Here is a 21064-nt window from a genome sequence, read left to right as displayed (position 1 = left end):
ATATCATTGTGCTTGAATCTCAACTTCTACTGCCACTTGCCCCCCAAACCCTTTGCTTCTTACAAATTAATGGTCACTATCTTATTGTTTGTTTCTGCACATTCACCATGTATGTAAAACCTTGAGAGATCAATACATACAGAGGCAAAACCCCTGTTCGGGGCTCTTGTCTCCTCCTGGACATTAGCTTCTCTCATATTCAATTCTGCATCCAATCTCTTGCTGGACAAGAGAGAGCTCCAGATTCAAAGTCTGCAACATTCCCCTGTATCATTTTTCTCTTGCTGCTTTCAAGATTTTTTCATCTTCATCTTTTAGTAGTTTGATGATATGAACCTCAGTAGAGTTTTGTGTTTACCCTACTTGGGGTTAAGCTTCTTGGATCTGTAAATTAACATTTTCCACCAAATTTGGGAAGTTTCTGGCCATTAGTTCTTTAAACGCACCCCCGCCCCCTTCTTTGAGAGAGAGAGCGAGCACGCAAGTGCGCGCATGTGCATGCACCTGAGCATGGGAAGGGCAGAGAGAGACAGACTCTTAAGCAGGCTCCACGCCCAGTATGGAGCCTGATGCAGGGGCTTGATCTCACGACCCTGGGATCATGACCTGACCCGAAATCAAGAGTTGGATGCTTATCCAACTGAGCCACCCATGCACCCCTCTTTAAATACTCTCTTTCTCTCTCTTTAGGACCCCAACTACATTTTGAACTGCTTGATATTGTTTTATACTTAAATACCCTGCATTTTTTCCAGTCTTTATTCTTCAACTGACTAATTTCTTTAAAAAAAAAATTTTTTTTTTTTTTTAACATTTATTTAGAGAGACAGAGAGAGACAGAGCATGAGCAGGGGAGGAGCAGAGAGAGGGACACACAGAATCTAAAGCAGGCTCCAGGCTCTGAGCTGTCAGCACAGAGACCGATGTGGGGCTTGAACTCACGAATCACGAGATCATGACCTAGGCAAAAGTTGGACACTTAACCAACTGAGCCACCCAGGCACCCAACTGAATAATTTCTATTGATCTATCTTCAACTTGATTCTTCCACCTCTCAATTCAATTCTGCTAGGCCTACCTAGTGACATTTTCATTTCAGTTATTGTACTTTTCAGTTTTTGAATTTGTTTTCTTTTTAAAATACAGTTTCCATTTCTCTTTTGGGATGCTTTATCTGTTCACTGATATTATGTTCTCCTTCATTTCTTAGAATTCATAATAGATTTCACAAAAAGACTTAAAGGCTATTATTTGGGCCCACTTGAAGTTAAGTGTCTTATTATCTGCTTTTTATCTTGAACATAGATTGCTTGGTCCCATTTCTTTGTATGTCGAGTAAGTTTTGGCTGAAAACTTAACACTGCAGATAGTATGTTGCAGTAACTTGGGAATCTATCACCCCCCTCCTCCGAGGACTCTTTTTTTTTTTTTTTTTTTTTGGTTGGTTGTTGTTCTATTAAGCAGTTAGCTTACCTCGGCTCAAACTGTGAAGCCATCATACCTACTGCATGCAGCAACTACTATCTTTGCTTAGTTTTTCAGCATCCAGCTGCTCTCTTTGTAGCTGACTCTGGTGGTCTCTGCTGAGCCTGAGCAGGTTAGTTAGTGGTTGACAAAGAATCTGAACAGATTTTATATTTTAAGGCCTATCCTTTCTCTGGTCCCTTTGTTTCTAGGGGTTCCTCTAAAATTTCTAATTGCACCTTGCCAGTCCTGAGTTCTACCTTGTGACACCTTAAACCAGTTAAGAATTTCACTTTCTGTCATTCAAGCTGTGTGCCCATCTTACACACAGTTCAGGCAATGCACGCAGCCAAAGGCAGCACACACCTGCAGATCACATTAAGAGGGAATTACGTCTTTCAAGGGTAGACTCCCTTCTAGTTTCTCCCTACTTTTTCTCAGGCTCTCTGGTATCTACTCTGCAAATGTATTGTTTAGTGATGAGGCAGGGACTTGGATAGTTTATACCTTGATTCTATTATCTTAGTACTTCTACATGTCTCTTGCCTCCAAAATTTCACTTCCAAGTTCAAACCAGAGTAATTGGAAATTTATCAGTCTGAGTGGATGCTAGGATAGTGGGCAGTGGCTGAAGAGCAACCCCGAGCAAGAAAGCCACAAAACGTGAGGTAACGTGATACTCTTCAAAATTTTTACCTCTGTTCGTTTTCCAGTGTCTTTGAATAATATCTTTTATGATTTTTTTTCTAGTTTTTATGATTCTCTATAGAAGGATTTACGTAAACTCTTTGCAGTACCATGGTTTGAAGGCAGTTGTGGCTGGTGCTGAAATTTCACCAGTGAAAGTATTTTTTCCCCTATCTCTACAAGTTTTCAAGAGAGCCTAAAAAAAAAAAAAAAAAATAAATAAATAAACCAACTCAAGAGTATAGGTTAAGATTTTTTCTTTATAATAATAGCTTGCATTAAACTTTTACATATTATAATACTCTAGTTTTTTTTTAGTCACAAACAGAAAAATTAGAAATTCAGAATTTGTGGTTGGAAAGGGATCCTAGAGACCCTTTAGCCAACCCTGTCATTTTCCAAATGAGGAAACTAAGTCTAGCATTTGCTCAAGATCACTTAGCATGTTTACTGTAAAGTGACTGGCTCAAATTCTTTTCATTATACTATGGGAGAGTTGCATAGCTGTATTTTCTATTTTCCACAAAACCACAATTTCAAAGTTGTATTAATACTGTTTGTGAGTACAGACTATAATTTAGCTATATCCTAGATTACCAAAACAAAAACTTTGACATCTAAGTCAAAAGAAAAAGAAAATAACAGATCACTTAATTCTTTTAACCTGAAAAAAGCTGAAAGCTTTGATCGCTAAACCAGCGTGTTCATACTAATTGAAGTAGGTTTAAAAAAAATTATTTTTGAAGTTTATTTATTTATTTTGAGGGAGACATCAAGCAGGGTAGGGGCAGAGAGACACAGAAAGAGAGAGGGAAGGAGGGAGGGGGAGAGAGAGAGAGAGAGAGAGAGAGAGAGAGAGAGAGAATCCCAAGCAGGCTCCGCACTGTCAGCAGAGCCTGATGAGGGGCTCGAACCCACGAAATGTGAGATCATGACCTGAGCTGAAATCAAGAGTCATATGCTTAAACAACTGAACCACCCAGGCACCCCTGAACTAGGTTTTTGATGAATGTTTTCCAAATACTATAAATCTCATCTTCTCTTTAGTGTTCCCAGGGAGAACACAGTGTGCCTCTTTCCTACTCCCATTTTTAACCATTAATTCTTTTGTACATAACAGATGTTATATTTCTTGTAGGTCATCTCACTATGGCTCTCTGCTGGTAAATTAAAAGATGGTTTTCTGGTCACTACTCCTGCCCAACTAGGAGTATTTGTGAAAACAATGTTTCTAGTATGAATCCCAAGGGCCCCAGTGTTGTCATGTTAGCTTATTTGCCCTGATAGCTCCACTGCGGTGATAATTAGGCCAAGTTAGGAGGCTGACTCTTCTGAGAGCCACTCAAATTCATAAGATCTACTAGAGGATCACAAACCATCCCAGATTCTGACTAGACAAAACCTGTAGGGGTACATGTAGGGATCAGGGTCAATTCCTAACCATGACTTATGATGAAATGGCTTAAAAGTACACATCCAAGGAAAAGGTGTCAAAGATGGTAATGTAGGAAGACACTGAACTCACCTCCTCCACTGACACCCCAAATCTAAGCTATTTATAGAGCAATTCCTCCTGAAGAATAACTGAAGGCTGGGGTGCCTGGGTGGCTCAGTCAGTACGTGTCTGATTCTTGATTTTGACTTAAGGTCATGCTCTCAAGGTTTGTGAGTTTGAGCTGACAGTGCAGAGCCTGCTTGGGATTCTCTCTCTGCCCCTCCCCAGATCTCTCTCTCTCTCTCCCTCAAAATAAATACATAAAAATTAAAAAAAAAATGACTGAGGGCTGACTGAACAGCTTCTGCACAACAAAAGGTATACAGACCACAGAGAATGGCAAAATAGTGGAGACTCGGTATTAAAGGGAACCTCCTCCTCCCTCCCCCCGCCAATGCTGTACAATGCAGGGGGCGCAGGGGAGAGGAATTGTACTGAGGGACCATGAACAGATTTGTCTGGCCTGAGGCACAGAAAAAAAGGCATGGTTTACAAGAACGACTTGAATATAAAGGAACCAGCTCTACAAGCCTACCAGACAGCTGGGGAGCTGCTGGAACTCTCTCTAGCTGGCCAGGGCTGGCAGGTACCACAGTTTATGTTCCCCCTCCACCTTAATAGTACAGACAGGAGCAGGATCTGAGCACCCTAGTCAGACTACCACCTCAGTGAGCCCCGAGCCCCTGGACCGCATCAGTCCCAGCTGTCCCACCAAAGCAGCCCCAGAACTGTACACGCTGGGGCACCCCTGGTCAGCGTTCACTACAGCTCCAGCCATCTCACCATGTGACACAGGCACAAAGCACACTGGAACACTCTATGCTGACACCACTTCAGCTCCGGATAGCTTGCTAGGGCACCCCTAGTGCAGATCGCACTGGGACCTCCTGGCTCACGTGTGTTTCAGCTCTAGCCACTTTGCTAGGGCACCCTGTGTATGGAGCCTCTCGAGAACCTCTGGCCTGTGCCCACTTTAGCTCCAGCTGTCTTGCCAGGGCACCCCCTGAGTGGAATACCTGGGGACCCTGGCCTATTCCCCACCTCAGCTCCAGCCATCCCCCAACTGGGTGCCCCTGGAGTGGAGCATCTTGGCCTGTGCCAGCCTTGGCTCTAGCCACCCAGTCAGGGTGCTTCCTGCATGGAGTGCCCTGGGACACCACAGCTTGCACACATTTCAGCTTCAGCTATCTTGCCAGGGTGCCCTCTGCACAGAGAGGCCCAGGACCATCCTGGCCCACACCCACTTCAGCTCTAAACATCCCACCAGGGCAGACCCAGAATGGAGTGCTCCAAGGCCCCCAGCCTCTGCCAGTCAACAAAAATTACCAGTCACATACAGTCTACACAGAAGATGATGATACCCAGAGCATTTCCTCAAGTTTGGAAGTAGCTGTTTCACCAAATTCGTAGAATAAAAACAGAAAGGCAAAATGAGGAGGCAGAGGAAGATGTTCCAAACTAAAGAGTAGGACAAAACCTCAGAAAAAGAACCAAATGAAATGGAGATAAGCAACATGCCTGATAAAGAGTTTAAAGTAATGATCATAAAGATGCTCATGAAACTGGAGAGAAGGGTAAGAAGCCAGTGAGAACTTCAACAAAAAGACAGAAAATATAAAAAGAGCCAATCAGAGTTGAGGAATACAATAACTGAAAAGGAAAATACACTAGAGGGAATCAACAGATTAGTGGATACAGAAGAATGGATTAGTGACCTAGAAGAAGGGTAATGGGAACTACCTAAGCTGAACAGCAAAAAGAAAAAAGAATTAAAAAAAAATAAGACTAAGGGTTCTTTTGTATCACATCAAGCAAGTAAACATTAACATTATAGGGATCCTAGAAGAGAAAGAAAGGGGCAGAAAACTTATTTGAAGAAATAACAGAAACTTTCCTAGCATGGGGACGGAAATAGACATCCAGGTCTAGGAAGCAAAGAGTTCCAAACAAGATGAACCCAAGGAGGTCATACCAAGATACATCGTAATTAGAATGTCAAATGTCAAAATCTTAAAAGCAGCAAGAAGCAAATAGTTACATACAAGAGAAACCCCATAAGGCTATCAGCTGATTTTTCAGCAGAAACTGCAGAACAAAAAGGAATGGTAACATATATTCAAAGTGCTGAAAGGAAAAAAACCTACATCCAAGCATACTCTACCCAGCAACGTTATCATTCAGAATTGAAGGAGAGTTTGTCCCAGACATCCAAAACTTAAAGGAGTTCATCACCACTAAACAGGCCTTAGAAGAGATGTTACAGGGACTTCCTTAAGTGAAAAGAAAAGGCCATAAGTAGAAGAAAACAATGAATATAAAGATGTAAAATATGACAACATATATATATATATATATATATATATATATATATATATATATATATATAATGGGGGGGAGGGGAGTGAAAAAAGTTCTTTCAGAATGTGTTTGATCTTAGGTGACTATCACCTTAATATACACCGTTTCATACTTAGGATGTTATATCTGAACCTCATGGTAACCATAAACAAATATGTATAATAGATACACAAAAAATAAAGAGGAAGAAAGCCAAGCATACACTAGAGAAAGTCATCAATTGCAAGACAAGACAGCAAGAGAAGAAAAAAGGAACAGAAGCACTACAAAAACAATCAGAAAACAATGAACAAAATGGTAATAAGTACAGACCTATCAATGATTAAATATAAACAGTCTAAATGCTCCAATCAAACAACTTAGAATGACCGAATGGATAAAAAAACAAGACCCATCTGTATGCTGCCTACCACAGACTCACTTTAGACCCAAAGACACACACAGACTGAAAATGAAGGGCTTAGAAAACCTATTCCATGCAGATGAAAGTGGGGGTGAGAGGTGGGGAAGCCAGGGTAGCAGTACTTACATCAAACAAAATAGACTTTAAAACAAAGACTTTATTTATTTATTACTTAAAAATTTTTTTTTAAATGTTTACTTATTTTTTGAGAGAGAGAGGAGAGAGAGAGACAGAGCACAAGGTGGGGAGGGGCAGAGAGAGAGGGAGACACAGAATCCGAAGTAGGCTCCAAGCTCTGAGCCATCAGCACAAAGCGTGACGTGGGGCTCAAGCCCACAAACTGTGAGATCATGACCTGAGCTGAAGTTGGTCACTCAACCAACTGAGCCACCCAGGTGCCCCTAAAACAAAGACTTTAACAAGAGACACAGAAGGGCATTACATAAAGATAAAGAAAGCAGTCCAATAAGAGGACCGAACAACTGTAAACATCTTTTCATGCAACCGCTGAATCATCCAAATACATAAAGCAAATGTTAAGAACATAAATGGAAAAACTGACAGTAATACAGTAATAGTTGAGAACTTTAACATCACACTTACATCAATGCATGAATGGAATATCCAGGCAGAAAAATCAGTAAGGAAACTGGATTTTTTTTAAAGGAAACTTCATCTTTGAATGACACATTAGCCCAGATGGACTTAAAAGATATATACAGGACATTACACCCCAAAACAACTGAATACACATTCAAGTACACATGGAACATTCTCCAGGACAGATCATATGCTGGCCACAAAACAAGTCTCAATAAATTTTAAAACACTGAAATCATATCATGCATCTTTTCTGACTACAATGGTATGAAACAAGATATCCATCACAAGAAAGCAACTGGAAAAAACACAAACACATGGAGGCTAAACATGCTACCAGGCAAACCAACAGGTCAGTTAAGAAATCAAAGAGGAAATTAAAAATACATGGAGACAAATGAAAGTGGAGAAACAATCATCCAAAATCTTTTGCATACAGCAAAAGCAGTTCTAAGGGGGACACTTACAGCAACACAGGCCTACATCAAGGAATCAGAAACATCTCAAACAATTTAGTTTTACACCTAAATTAGGAACCAGAGAAAGAACAAACAAAGCTCAAGGTTAGGAGGAAGAAAATAATAAAGATCAGGCAGAAATTATAAATGAAATAGACTCTAAAAACAAGTAGAAAGATCAATGAAATCAGGAATTGGTTCTTTGAAAAGGTAACAAAATTGACAAAACTTTAGCCAGATTCATTATGAAAAAGAGACAGGACCCAAATAAATAGAACCAGAAATAAAAATGAAACAACTGACACCACAGAAATACAAAGGATTGTAAAAGACTACCACAAAAATTTATATGTCAACAAACTAGACAACCTAGACGAAATGGATGAATTCCTAGAAACACAGAATCTTCTGAAATTGAATCAGGAAGAAATAGGATATCTCTGAACAGACCAGCTACTAGTAACAAAATTGAATCAGTAATCAAAAAACTCCCAATAAACAAAAGTCCAAGACCAGAAGGAATTACAGGTGAATTCTACCAAACATTTAAAGAAGAGTTAATATTGGGGCGCCTGGGTGGCTCAGTTGGTTAAGCTTCTGACTTCGGCTCAGGTCATGATCTCACCCTCTGTGAGTTCGAGCCCCGCGTCCGGCTCTGTGCTGACAGCTCAGAGCCTGGAGCCTGCTTCGGATTCTGTGTCTCCCTCTCTCTCTAACCCTCCCCCGCTCATGCTCTGTCTCTCTCTGTCTCAAAAATAAAATAAAACATTAAAAAAAAAATTAAAAAAAAAAGAAGAATTAATACTTATTCTCCTCAAACCACCCCCCAAAAAAGAGAAAGGCTTCCAAATTCATTCTACGCGGCCAGCATTACCGATACCAAATCCATCCAAAGACACTACAAAAAAAACTACAATACCCTTGATGAACATAGATACAAAAATCCTCAACAAAATATTAGCAAACTGAATTCAATAGCACTTTAAAAGGATCATTCAGCACGATCCAAGTGAGTTTTACTCCAGGGATGCAAGGATGGTTCAATATTGACACATCACACATTAATGTGACACATCACATTAACAAAACAAAGGATAAAAATCATATAATCACCTCAATAGATACAGAAAAATCATTTGACAAAATTCAACACTGGATCATAAAAACTCTCAACAAAGTAGATTCAGAAGGAACATATCTCAACATAAAAGGGACATATATGAAAAACCCACAGCTAACGTCATACTCAATGATGAAAAACAGTTTTTCCTCTAACATCAGGAAAAAAGAATGTCCACTCTTACCACTTTTATTCAACACAGTACTGTAAGTCCTAGTTGCAACAATCAGACAAGAAATAAAAGGCATCCAAATTCATAAGAAAGAAGTAAAACTGAAACTAATTGTAGAAAGAGAAATTTGGAAAACAATCCCATTTACAACTGCACCAAAAATAATAAAATACCTAGGAAGTAAAAGACTTGTACACTGAAAACTATAAAGTATTGATCAAAGACACTGCAGCTAACAAATGAATGGAAAGACAGACCACGTTCATGGATTGCAAGAATTTATATTACGAAAATGTCCATACTATCCAAAGCAATCTACAGATTGAATACAATCCCCATCAAAATACCAACAGCCTTTTTCACAGAACTAGAAAAAATAATACTAAAATTTGTATGGAACCACAAAAGACTCTAGAGAACCAAAGGAATATTGAGAAAGAAGAACAAAACTGGAGGTATCACTAACCTGGAGTTAAAGATATACTACAATGCTATAGTAATCAAAGTAGTATGGATCAGTGGAACAGAATAGAAAGCCCGGAAATAAATCCACACCTATACAACAATCTATAACAAAGGAGGCAAGAATATACAATGGGAAAAAAAGTCCTTTCAATAAAAGGTGCTGGGAAAACTGCACAGCTACACGCAAAGAATGAAACTGGACCACTTTGTCACACTATATATAAAAATAAACTCAAAATGGATTAAGAACTAAATGTGAGACCTGAAACCACAAAATTCCTAGAAGAAAACACAGGTGGTAATCTCTTGGATATTAATCTTAGAAATATTTTTCTGGATATGACTTCTCTGTTGAGGGAAACAAAAGCAAAAAGAAACTATTGGGACATCAAAATAAAAAGCTTTTGCACAGCGAAAAAAACCATTAATAAAATAAAAAGACAACCTACTGAATGGTAGAAGCTACTTGCAAATGATGTATCCAATAAGAGGTTAGTATCCAAAATATATAAAGAACTTATACAACTCAACATCAAGAAGGCAGTCGGATTAAAAATGGGCAGAGGACCTGAATAGACATTTTTCTAAAGACGACATACAGATGGATAGCAGACACATGAAAAGATGCTTAACATCACCAATCAGGTAAATGCAAATCAAAATCATAATGACATATCACCTCACACCAGTCAGAATGGATAAAATAAGAATTAACAAGTGTTGGCAAGGGTGTGGAGGTAAAGGGAACCCTTGTGCACCGTGGGCAGGAATGTAAACTGGTACAACTGTGGAAAACGGTACGGAGGTTCCTCAAAAAATTAAAAACAGAACTATAGAACTACCATAGGATCCAGTAATTCAACTACTGGGTATTTACCCAAAGAAAAAAAAACACAATAATTTCAAAGCTACATGTACCCCTAGGTTTACTACAGCATTACTTATAATAGCCAAGATACGGAAGCAACCTAAATGTTGGGCGCGTGCGCACACATGCACACACAGAGACTATTACATGGCCAAAAAAAAAAAAGGATGATACCTTGCCATCTGCAACAACATGGATGAATACAGAAGTTATTATGCCAAGGCAGACAGAAAGATATCATATGATTTCACTTATATGTGGAATCTAAAAATAAACACAAAACAGAAACACTCAAATACGCAGAAATGATGGTTGGCAGAGGGGAAGATGGTGTGGGATTCATTTATCTCTATATGAATAAAATACAGTAAAAAGGAGAACAATCATGGGAATCAAGATAGTATTATTCCTTTATAATTATCTTTCGATACTGAATAATGTTGCTCTTACTGTTATATTTTTTAAATCTACATTCATATTCATTCATGTAAAATAAACTGTATAAAATGAATGTGGACAAAACCCACAGAACAAATGTATATCCATGTGTATCTACTTTCAATACCCTTGGACAGATGTACAGAAATGGAGACAAATAATTAGCTGATAAATCTCATCTTCTTTATCATTGTAAAGTCTGTTGTCATCTCTTCCATTAAAGCCTTCTTTGACTTTGACTTGATGGGTCTTACTATAGAAAAATGTTGAAGGACGAAACACGAAATGCAGAAACACTCATGCAGTTTAAAACCTCTATGTCACAGTTTTTATTTGGGTAACAGGACTTTAATAAAGACAGACTAAGTAGCTTAATGAAGACAATAACTTACTATCTTGTTCCTCATTCTATCTCTATGACCGTTCAGCAATTAGCAAAGTGCCTAGCAGAAACTGGGCTTCTTATATTGAGAGAATGAAAATACATGAATGCATAAATGAAGACAAAGCACTAAAACCTAGTGACTGTCCTCCAAGACTATTAATAAGTTCAATAGTTTTCCTTAGCTATGTATGGTTCACTGTTCTAGAGTTCTACATGTCAACTCATTCTTATTATTTCCATTTTACAGTTGAGGAAACCAAGACATGAAGTAACGCTCAAGGCCACACTGTGAACTCTACGGCAAGGATTCAAATTCAGAAAGTCTGAGTCTAGAGCCTAGGCTTTAACCCACCGTGATACAGGTTTCTAGAAATGCCACTTTAAAAACACACACTGTAAGTCTACTTCTTAAAAATGACAAAAAGGACAACAGCTAGAAGACTTGAAGGATTTTTCAAAGTAGTTGGAGAAAAGGAAGTTGAAAAGATTGAAATCAGGCATGCAGATTTTGTAAAAATGTAGGACAACAGACTTTTAAAGCATCCAATCAATGTAGAATACCTTCAACTATAGAAGTTATTCTAACAACTTATCTCAAGAGAATTAAAGTCAGGAAATAAATGGAATTTGAAAATTTCATTCACACAAGACTAAACATTAAGTCTTTGTTTTTGTTTTTTTAAGTTTATTTTTGAGAGTGAGCGAGTTGAGGAGGGGCAGAGAGAGAGGGAGAGAGAGAGAATTCCAAGCAGGCTCTGCACTGTCAGTGCGTGGAGCCCAATGCGGGGCTTGAGCTCATGAACCATGAGATCACGACCGGAGCTGAAATCAGAGTCAGATGCTTAACTGACTGAGCCACCAAGGAACCTCAAAATCTTTGATGGTATCTTATTGTAAAAATGAATATGATGAAACTCCCTGTTATCAATTCACAGTCACATTTTCTTGTTGAGAAATTCTAAGAGTACATGTTTTTTAACGTTTATTTATTTACTTTTATTTTTGAGACAGAGAGAGACAGAGCATGAACGGGGGAGGGGCAGAGAGAGAGGGAGACACAGAATCGGAAGCAGGCTCCAGGCTCTGAGCCATCAGCCCAGAGCCCAACGCAGGGCTTGAACCCATGGACCGTGAGATCGTGACCTGAGCTGAAGTCGGACACTTAACCGACTGAGCCACCAATGCACCCCAAGAGTACAGGTTTTTAATGTGCTGGTATCTTACCTTTTCTTTTTGCTGATGATCATGTCCATGGTTTGGAGCAGTCGCCGTTCCAGGGCGAGGATATCTGCATCAGTCACATTTCTATAATAAGCACAAACTGTTAGCAATGTTTTGGGACCCCATCCTTGGGCATAATAAATACAAGGCCGCTGACAAACACATAAACCTCAATTGTTACCCAGTAATTGAAGGACCTCTTTCTAGAGAATATTAACATGATTATAATAAACAGAAGTCCTTTTGTTGCCATGTTTTATAGCTAATATTTTTTACAGTCTCAGGGTAGTGGAAGGTAAGTGGCTCTCTTATATAGTCTTTCTTACCTCTGATCCATGACATTTTTTAAAAATATTTTTAATGTTTGTTTATTTTTGAGAGAGAGAGACATTCATGAGCGAGGGAGGGGCAGAGAGAGAGAGGGAGACAGAGAATCTGAAGCAGGCTCCAGGCTCCGAGCTGTCAGCACAGAGACTGACATGGGGCTTGAACTTGGGAACGGTGAGATCATGACCTGAGCTGACGTCAGAAGCCCAACCGACCGAGCCACCCAGGCGCCCCTGATCCAGTGACATTTATGAGGTATCCGTAAGCACGCCTGCAGTTTGGCAAAGCTTTGTGCAAGGGCAGTCTTGTAGCCAATGAGGTTTATCCGAGGCACAATTAGTGCTACTTTTGGGAGGAAGCGATTGACTGAAGTTGGGATTAGCTTGCACTGCTGTCCACAAGAAATGTGCCTTTAAGAGGAGGTAGAGGGTCTGAGTGAAACAACCATTTTAAAAATAAGTGAATGTAGGACAAATAAGGACAAACAATATAAGTGATAAGACTTATTCAGGAAGACTCCTAGGATAATGCCCATAAGGGCAGAGGGAAAGAATAAAAAGTCCGTGTCACAGATCTAATACTTAAGTATTAATGATGGCAGCATGATATCACGTACATATGCATGAAGTCATAGGAAGAAAGAAAAGAGACGAAGTTCTCTTTACCTGAGGAAGTAGGACATGTACGTGTATGGGCAGTTGACAGCACCAAATCCAGAAAGAAGAGCCATGAGAGTCACACCGATCACACCTACCCGGCTGATGAGCTGTTCTATGGACAAAATCCCTAAAAACATCAAAGCACCTTAATGTCAGCTGATAAAGATCAAATGTACTGTGAGAGGAAACATCACGAAAAACATCAACTGCTACATACAGCTTATGTAAGCCAAATTTTAATTATCAATATGTATATCTTCCATAATAAATGTATAAAAGTCTGTTGATTTTCGTCATATCTCACATGCTTCTAGAATCATCTCCTACTGGGTGATGGTAATAGTAATAATTATAAGTAACACTCACTGATTGCTTACTCAAGGTAGTGTGAATACTAACAGAGCAATGCACTTTCAGTAAAAGCTTTGGTAAAAAAAAATATATGTATCAGCAAAGTAAGTCTGCTGGAGATTTACTTTGCAAAGTAACACTTTGCACTATAGTTACTGTCAATATATATATATATGTATATATATATACACACACATGCATACATATATATATACACATATATACATATATATACACACACATTTCCTCCTTAGGTCATAAGCTCTTTAGGTCTCAGGAGCTTATGTTTTATTCATTTGTGCCAATAAACAGATAAGGCATCTAACAAACGGGCTGAATTTATACGTGAATGAGTACTTCAAACGCAAATATGTGAGTTTTTGATGATCAGTTGCATTCTAATTATCAACTGTTTCCTATGATTTGAGAATGCTGAAAGTCTGTAGGCAAAATAAATGCTGTTGAGATCTTGGATAAATGAGAGAAGGCAATGCTGAAGAACAAGCCAGGAAGTTTGGAAGCACCCGACAAAACTAGCTTTGTTTTTACTCCTGTTTCTAGGATGGGATCCACTTCAGCATTATCTACCCCTATGGCCTAACACCAGAGCTGCCATGCAGGAATTCTGTTGGCTTTGGAACTGAAATTCCAATAATCATGTTCTCTTGCTCTTGTGTTTCCACTACACCACTTTAGAGCTCTTTGTGACCTCTGGTCTCTTGTCCTTTGCTTCCCCCTACCTTCCATTTCCTTCTTCACTGAGCCTGACCTCCAAGCTTGCTTGCTTTAACTTCTCTCACTAGGACTCTGTCCCCACTGTCCTTCTGAAGTGCTGATCCTGAAAACTCCCAATCCTGGATCAATCTGACACTCGGTCTTCCCTGTGCCCGTGCCTGAGATGCTAAAACTGCTAAAACGCGTCCCGACGTTGGTGCCATTACAGATTTAGGTCTCCAGTCTTAACATGGCTTACACTACTACTGAGGGATCCTTTTCTTGCCCTTGGTCAACCATCTCCCCCCACCCCCCTTAGCAGATAATCTTTAATCCATTTTCTCAATCCTTGTTCTCCTTAGCCAATGCCCTCATTACAGAAGTTATTTGTTATACCACCTTCACTCTACTATATTCACATCTGCAATCATCCTCCCACCTTGTCCCCCTCAAACAAGACAGTGTCCAAAGCTAAGACTTCTCTATGTGCTTTGATCTTATTCCCTTTCTACCTCCTCCAGAATCCTGTTCCATCTCCTGTCATCTCTCTCATCTTCAATCTTTCCTTCTTTGCTGGTTCTTTCCCTGCAGTTTCAAGTCTCTTTCCTAAGGAAGGTTAAGGCCTTGAGTTTACCTCTAGTTACCAATCCTCTATTTTTCCTTTAATGGCCACGCTTTTTGAAAGGAGTTTACACTTCCTATTACCTCTTCTTCACTTCCACTTATTCCTCAACTGGCTGCAATTCAGCTTTCATTCCATTCTCCTACCCTAAAGGAAACTGCTTTCACTAATAATTGTAATGGCAATAAAAAATTGGCAACATTCATCAAGCACCTGTTATGCGCCAGGCACCGTGGAAGCATTCTACTTGTATTAATTCATTTGCTCCTCATTACAGCTCTATGAGGCAAACAGTATCGAAAACCTCATTTTACAGATAAGGAAATGGAAGCACTGAGGAGGTAAATTTTGTCAAGGCCACACAGCTAGCAAGAGGCAGAGTCAGGCTTCAAACCCAAGCAGTGTAGCTCCACAGCCTATGCTCTTAACCATTACTATAATATGGTCATGAATTTTCTTCTGGTTGCAAAACCCAATGACATTTCCAATCCTGCCTTTATTTGATCTTTTATGACACTGAATCATTGCTACTTAAAATTATTTTCCTTTCTTGGCTTTCATACCATTTCCCTCAGTTATCCCTTTTACTTCTCTCATATTTTCTTGGTCTTTCTCTGTTCATAATGGGCCAAAATAATCTTTCATTTCAGTCTATACATTTTTCCATGGGTGGTACTGCGCTTTTCCCCAGATTCATCTAACGATATTTAGCTGATGGTGCCTGATTTTTTTAGATTCCTGGAGTTATCTCCCTGAGGACTCCTAAATCCATTCTTTGTCCTAAATTGCTGACCTCGTGTATCCAACTGCCTACTGAACATCACTTTGGATGTGCACAGGCACTTCAAATTCAACATACCTCAAGTTCAACTTATCTTCCCCTTTCTGCATTACTTATCCTAGAAAATGACACCATCAAGTATCTAGTCACCATGACAGAAAAATCTACACCACTAGTTTCCATTCTGTCTCTTACTCTCCAATGACTCCACCAGGCTTTTTTACCTCAGGGCGTTACACGATGTCTCTGGCACCTTCTTGCTGGGTCTACCTTTGTCTTGTCCTTTAAATCTCAGTTTAAATAATTCCTCAGAAAAGCTGACTCTAACCACTTACATGTAATTTGACATCTTTATTTGCATTGTTGTCTACCATAGCAACCTGTTTGCTCTTTGATAATGATCACGATCAGCAATCACTCGTTTATATATTTATTGTTTGGTCCTTCCTGCCAGAAGGTAAGTTGCTGGAGGGCAGAAACCTAGTTAGTTTGTTCATGGTTGAATCTCCAGCACTAACAATAAACTAGGTGCTCAGGAAATATCTGTGGAATGTTAAATGAATGACTAAATCCTCATCCAAATTCTGTTGATTCTACTTCCTACATAACTCTTTACATCCTCTATTTTTTTAATGTTTATTGATTTTTGAGAGACCGAGAGAAAGAGAGAGAGACAGAGACAGAGATGGTGTGAGCTGAGGAGGGGCAGAAGGAGGGGCAGAAAGAGAGGGAGACATAGAATCCGAAGCAGGCTCCAGGCTCTGAGCTGTCAGCAGAGCCCGATGCGGGCCTCGATCCCATGAACTGTAAGATCATGATCTGAGCCGAAGTCAGAGGCTTAACTAACTGAGCCACCCAGGTGCCCCTACATCCCCTTTATAGGAAGGAATCCTGCCTTATTATCTTTGTTTTTCTTACTGCCTGTCACATGGAAGATGTTCAGTAGATGTTTATTGACTATGGGTACATAATTATCATCTGGTATCATAAAATTCCAAGGAATTAATATAGGTTACTAAACGTAAAAAAACTAGAAAAATGTCCCCTCTACTTTTATTCCCTTTAAGGTAGTGCCCCTTTATTAAATATCTTTTTCTGGTCTAAATTACTGTTTAGATACTACCGACTTCATCCTAGCATTTTTATGAAGTAAAGGTCAATCATTATTTGTTTTCTAGCTACTAGATGGAAAGTCTGATGGATGAAGTGACATGCACAAGGCCATCTAACTGTTGCCATTTGCTCACATAGACTCCTTTTAGCTTCATGTACTTTCTTAGCCTCTCTTACCCTTTCTCACTGTTGAATGCCTTCCACCTTTCCTAGGTACAGGCACTGCATGAAGGAGTATTTTCACGGACATCTTTTCATGATAGGCAAGGCCTGGGTCTTGCAGTCTTCCGTGGTCTCCACAACAATGAACCATACTGGTTGTTGGGGCAGTCCTGGACAAGCTCTACGATGGCAGGGTAAGCCTGGCTGCTTCCCATCCATTGCCTAAACTTTGCTTCCTATTTACTTCTCTTAGTCAAATGAATTAGACACCTGAATATTCAGACATAAAACCAAAATGCTTATTTCCTGGAGGAAATACTAAGGAAAGACTAAAAGTGAAACTCTCTCTAGCGCTTCCCTCCAGTAGCTTCTTTAGGATATCCCTATAGGATTTAGAAATAAGGACAGATGAAGATTCAAAAGATGTGGTGGTCTTCATATTCCCTCAGGCATGGTCTGGCTGTACAGGTCATGTGAACTGACTGCTCACAAGGAGAAAGCTGGAGACAGGCATCAGAGTCTCTCTGGGCTGTACGTGACCTGTGCTATCATTGTAAGCATTGGGGTCTTTTTAGAATTCTTGTCCCACTTGGGTTTATTTGAAACCATTTATATGAGATCTGTATTATCAGGGCTTCTCTACTCCAAAATCCTTCCCTACACGGACATGTACATGTTAATCATATTAGCAAATCCTAAATTCCTACCCAGAATGTCATATTCTTAAACTCATCTACTACCTTGGAGAGACAGAAATTGCTTTTCTCATTCAGTAATGCAATAAACACGCATTGAACACTTTATGTGCTAGGTTTCATGCTAGACACCAGGGATGCAAAGACCAGTAAGATGGAGTTTTTGACCTCAGGCTCCTCAGGGAACTCACAAGTTAAAGAGGAAGTCAGAAAAGGTAACAAGTAATTATAATCTTTATAGGTGATACAAGTATATTGAGGTGGGAGCAATTAATACCTTGTAATGATGGCCAGAAAAATCTTAAGAGGAATGAACTGACAGGAATTCAATACTGAAAGAAAAGGTATTTTCCACAAGGAATGTTGAGGCTGACAGAACAGCTCTAAAAACTTCAAGTAATTTGGTAGGACTGGAGACAGGCACAGAGAAAGACAGCAATAGTCAGGCCATAGAAGGTCTTGTATGCCATGCTAAGAATCTGAATGCTTTTGGTAGCCCATCCTGCTTTCCTATAAATAGTACAAACTCCCTAATACTCCATAATAAATCACTTTCTGCTTTAAACTAGTTAGATTCTGTTTTCTGCTAGAAGAACCCTGATACAATAGGAGAGTGAAATGAATAGATGTATATTTTTTTAAAACCTCTGGTATCAAAGTGCCAGTATATTTATTATAGGTGGGCTTGCTAATCTATTTTAGATAGATTCATATATATATATTTCTGAAGTACTAGGACTTTTAGCTGAGAGACTATTGTTCATGGTTTTTAGCACAGAAATTATGGCTATATAATCTGCTCTTATATTTAAAGAGGGTTTTTTAAAGTTTTTATTTATTTATTTAAGTAAGCCCTACACCCAACTTGGGGCTCAAGCTCATGACCCCAAGATCAAGAGTCACATACTCTATCCACTGAGCCAGCCAAATGCCCCTGCTCTTGTATTTGAAATGAACTTTCTTTGTGTAAGAAGAGACACTGATTCCTAGAAAGCTTTTCTTTACCTACCAATTTTGAATGTTTATGTCACCACTCTTTCCCAAAATGCATATATTCCCTAAAGACAATATTTATCATCATCTGAGCAGTGGTCATTTATCTTTTGGGTCATAGACCCCTTTGGGAATCTAATAAAATATTATGGGTACTTCACCTCCAAACACACACATAAATGTTTCCCCGTACTTCTGCATATGATATCAGGAGTTTTCAAAAAAAATTTTTTTAATGTTTTATTTAATTTTGAGATCGAGAGAGACAGAGCATGAGCAGGGGAGGGGCAGAGAGAGAGTGAGACACAGAATCCGAAGCAGGCTCCAGGCTCTGAGCTGTCAGCACAGAGCCCGATGCGGGGCTCAAACTCACAAACCACAAAATCATGATCTGAGCCGAAGTTGGACGCTTAACCGACTGAGCCACCCAGTCGCCCCATGGAGTTTTAAGTTAAAGACAAATTTTCCTACCCCTTACTCTCCTGAAGTTCATTCACCAACCTAAGGTCAAAAACTCCTACTCTAAAATCATAGAGGTAGTTTCATTCCAAAGCCAGCACTGAGACTTCCTAGGATGAAGGGAAGTTCAGTTCAAAAGCAGATCATTTTTAGAGAAATAACTTGCTATATTTCCCATAATCAGAACTTTTAAAAAAAAATTTTTTTTTAATGTTTATTTATTTTTGAGACAGAGAGAGACAGAGCATAAACGGGGGAGGGTCAGAGAGAGAGGGAGACACAGAATCTGAAGCAGGCTCCAGGCTCTGAGCTGTCAGCACAGAGCCTGACGCGGGGCTCGAACTCACGGACCGTGAGATCATGACCTGAGCCAAAGTTGGACGCTTAACCGACTGAGCCACCCAGGCGCCCCAGAACTTTTAAAAAAGTTATTGTTTTTCAAAATTAGAAAATGGTAAACAATTATTTCCCTCTCCCTGTCACATATTCACTCACCATGTTTCGGGCTGAGAATGGGAAATGGGTCTCCTAGTTTCCAGAAGAAGTACATGAAGGTCAACCACAGGAGACAGGAGAAGAGCAGTCGCTGCCTATGCACTACGAAGGACAAGAAAGACTAAGGTTAAATGGATCCACATTAGAGAGCTTGCTCTACTTCCAGATATGGAATCATGCTAACTACTATTTGACTGGCTTGTCCACTTGGCAAAGGAATGATGGAATAATACCATTTTTAGAGAAAGCGTATTTATCGTCGCAAGAGGAATTTGGCTGAATTAAGATGTGGGTTAGGGGAGACAACAGTAGAAACAGAAAGATAGTTGTGGCCACACAGGTGGCTTAATTATTCATTCAACATTGATTTTATGCCTACTTTTTAAAGATGCTGGTGTGGGGCACCCCCAAACAACAGTAGTTACTGAGAGTAATACAGAAATGAAACTCTCCACAGCCTCAGTCCCCACGAATCCTTGTCTCAATCAACGTGCTGACATGAGCAGGTAAAATACTCACGTTTACAAATACTCACATAGTCGGATGTTGCTCACAATAAAATAGCCAATGTAAAAAGGCACCATGAACACCAGGATCAGAAGGATTACGCACAGGTTCATTTTCCAGTGAAAATAACGGGAACTGAAATGAGTATCAAAGAATATGGCTAAGAGGGGAAGGAGGCAGCAACTTCCACTCTCTTTAGTCTTCTGAAAGATCTCTTGCTCTTTGAACTCAATACCAGATATATCCCATCCAATTAGTCCAGTAGGCTGTTACGGTCTGCTTGTTTATAGAGGTTAAAGAATAGATTATAAAGTTCTGAAAGGTATATATGACCATCCTAACTTCCTAAGAATTTTACCTATTCAAATGAGAATGTTAGTGCTCTAGTTATATTCATAGGCAGTGTATAATAACCTATTAACATATACTATCACTGGTAGAATGGCTATTGTTTCTCTTACCACTGGGAGGCTCATAAGAATTAAGAGAAAATAAATATTAATGGCAATATGTGCTATAAAGACATAAACATTTCTTACGTATCTTCAATATAAATAAACATTTGATTTTCATGACTACTTTAATGCTTATAAACTGTATTTTATTAACTGACTAAAATATTTTTAGGACTTTTCTAATGTTATGCCTTTTATTCCCATGACTTACACATTCCATAATCAGAAGCTTGTATCTCCCACTCCCCTTCACCCATTTTGCCCAATCCTCTACTGTGGACATTTTTTAAATGAAAAATTTATTGAGATATAATTCACCCCTTTAAGATATAACTCACCCATTAATAATCCAATGGTTTTAGGATACTCACAGAGTTGGCAGCCATCACAACACACTTTAGAACATTTCATCACTCCATAATGAAACTCTGTTCCCATTAGCTCTCCTTTCCTCTCAACTGCCCCAGCCTTAGGAAACCACCAATCTACTTTAAGTAGATTTAAATAGATTTACCTATTCTGGAAATTTCATATAAATGGAATCATACAGTATATGGTCTTGTATCTGGTTTCTTTCACTTTGCATGCTATGCCATC

At 39.3% G+C, this 21064-nt stretch overlaps 1 protein-coding gene and 1 pseudogene across 1 annotated transcript in view; one reads left to right on the top strand and one right to left on the bottom strand.

Annotated features, from left to right (window-relative positions):
* Window positions 1-21064, bottom strand: part of GPR89A (G protein-coupled receptor 89A) — a 59536-nt gene that overhangs the window by 25184 nt on the left and 13288 nt on the right. The window contains exons 4-7 of the mRNA XM_015084242.3: window positions 20041-20147; window positions 19506-19607; window positions 13127-13247; window positions 12138-12218 (exon numbers count right to left, since the gene is read on the bottom strand). Coding sequence (XP_014939728.1) covers window positions 12138-12218; window positions 13127-13247; window positions 19506-19607; window positions 20041-20147 — 411 coding nt within the window. The remainder of the gene's footprint in view (window positions 1-12137; window positions 12219-13126; window positions 13248-19505; window positions 19608-20040; window positions 20148-21064) is intronic.
* On the top strand, window positions 12747-12810 carry LOC113596807 (uncharacterized; annotated as a pseudogene).

The sequence above is a fragment of the Acinonyx jubatus genome, chromosome C1 (assembly GCF_027475565.1).
Source record: "Acinonyx jubatus isolate Ajub_Pintada_27869175 chromosome C1, VMU_Ajub_asm_v1.0, whole genome shotgun sequence".
Lineage (NCBI taxonomy): Eukaryota > Metazoa > Chordata > Mammalia > Carnivora > Felidae > Acinonyx > Acinonyx jubatus.
The sequence above is the reverse complement of the archived record's forward strand: the minus strand, read 5'-3'. Positions and strand labels throughout refer to the sequence as shown.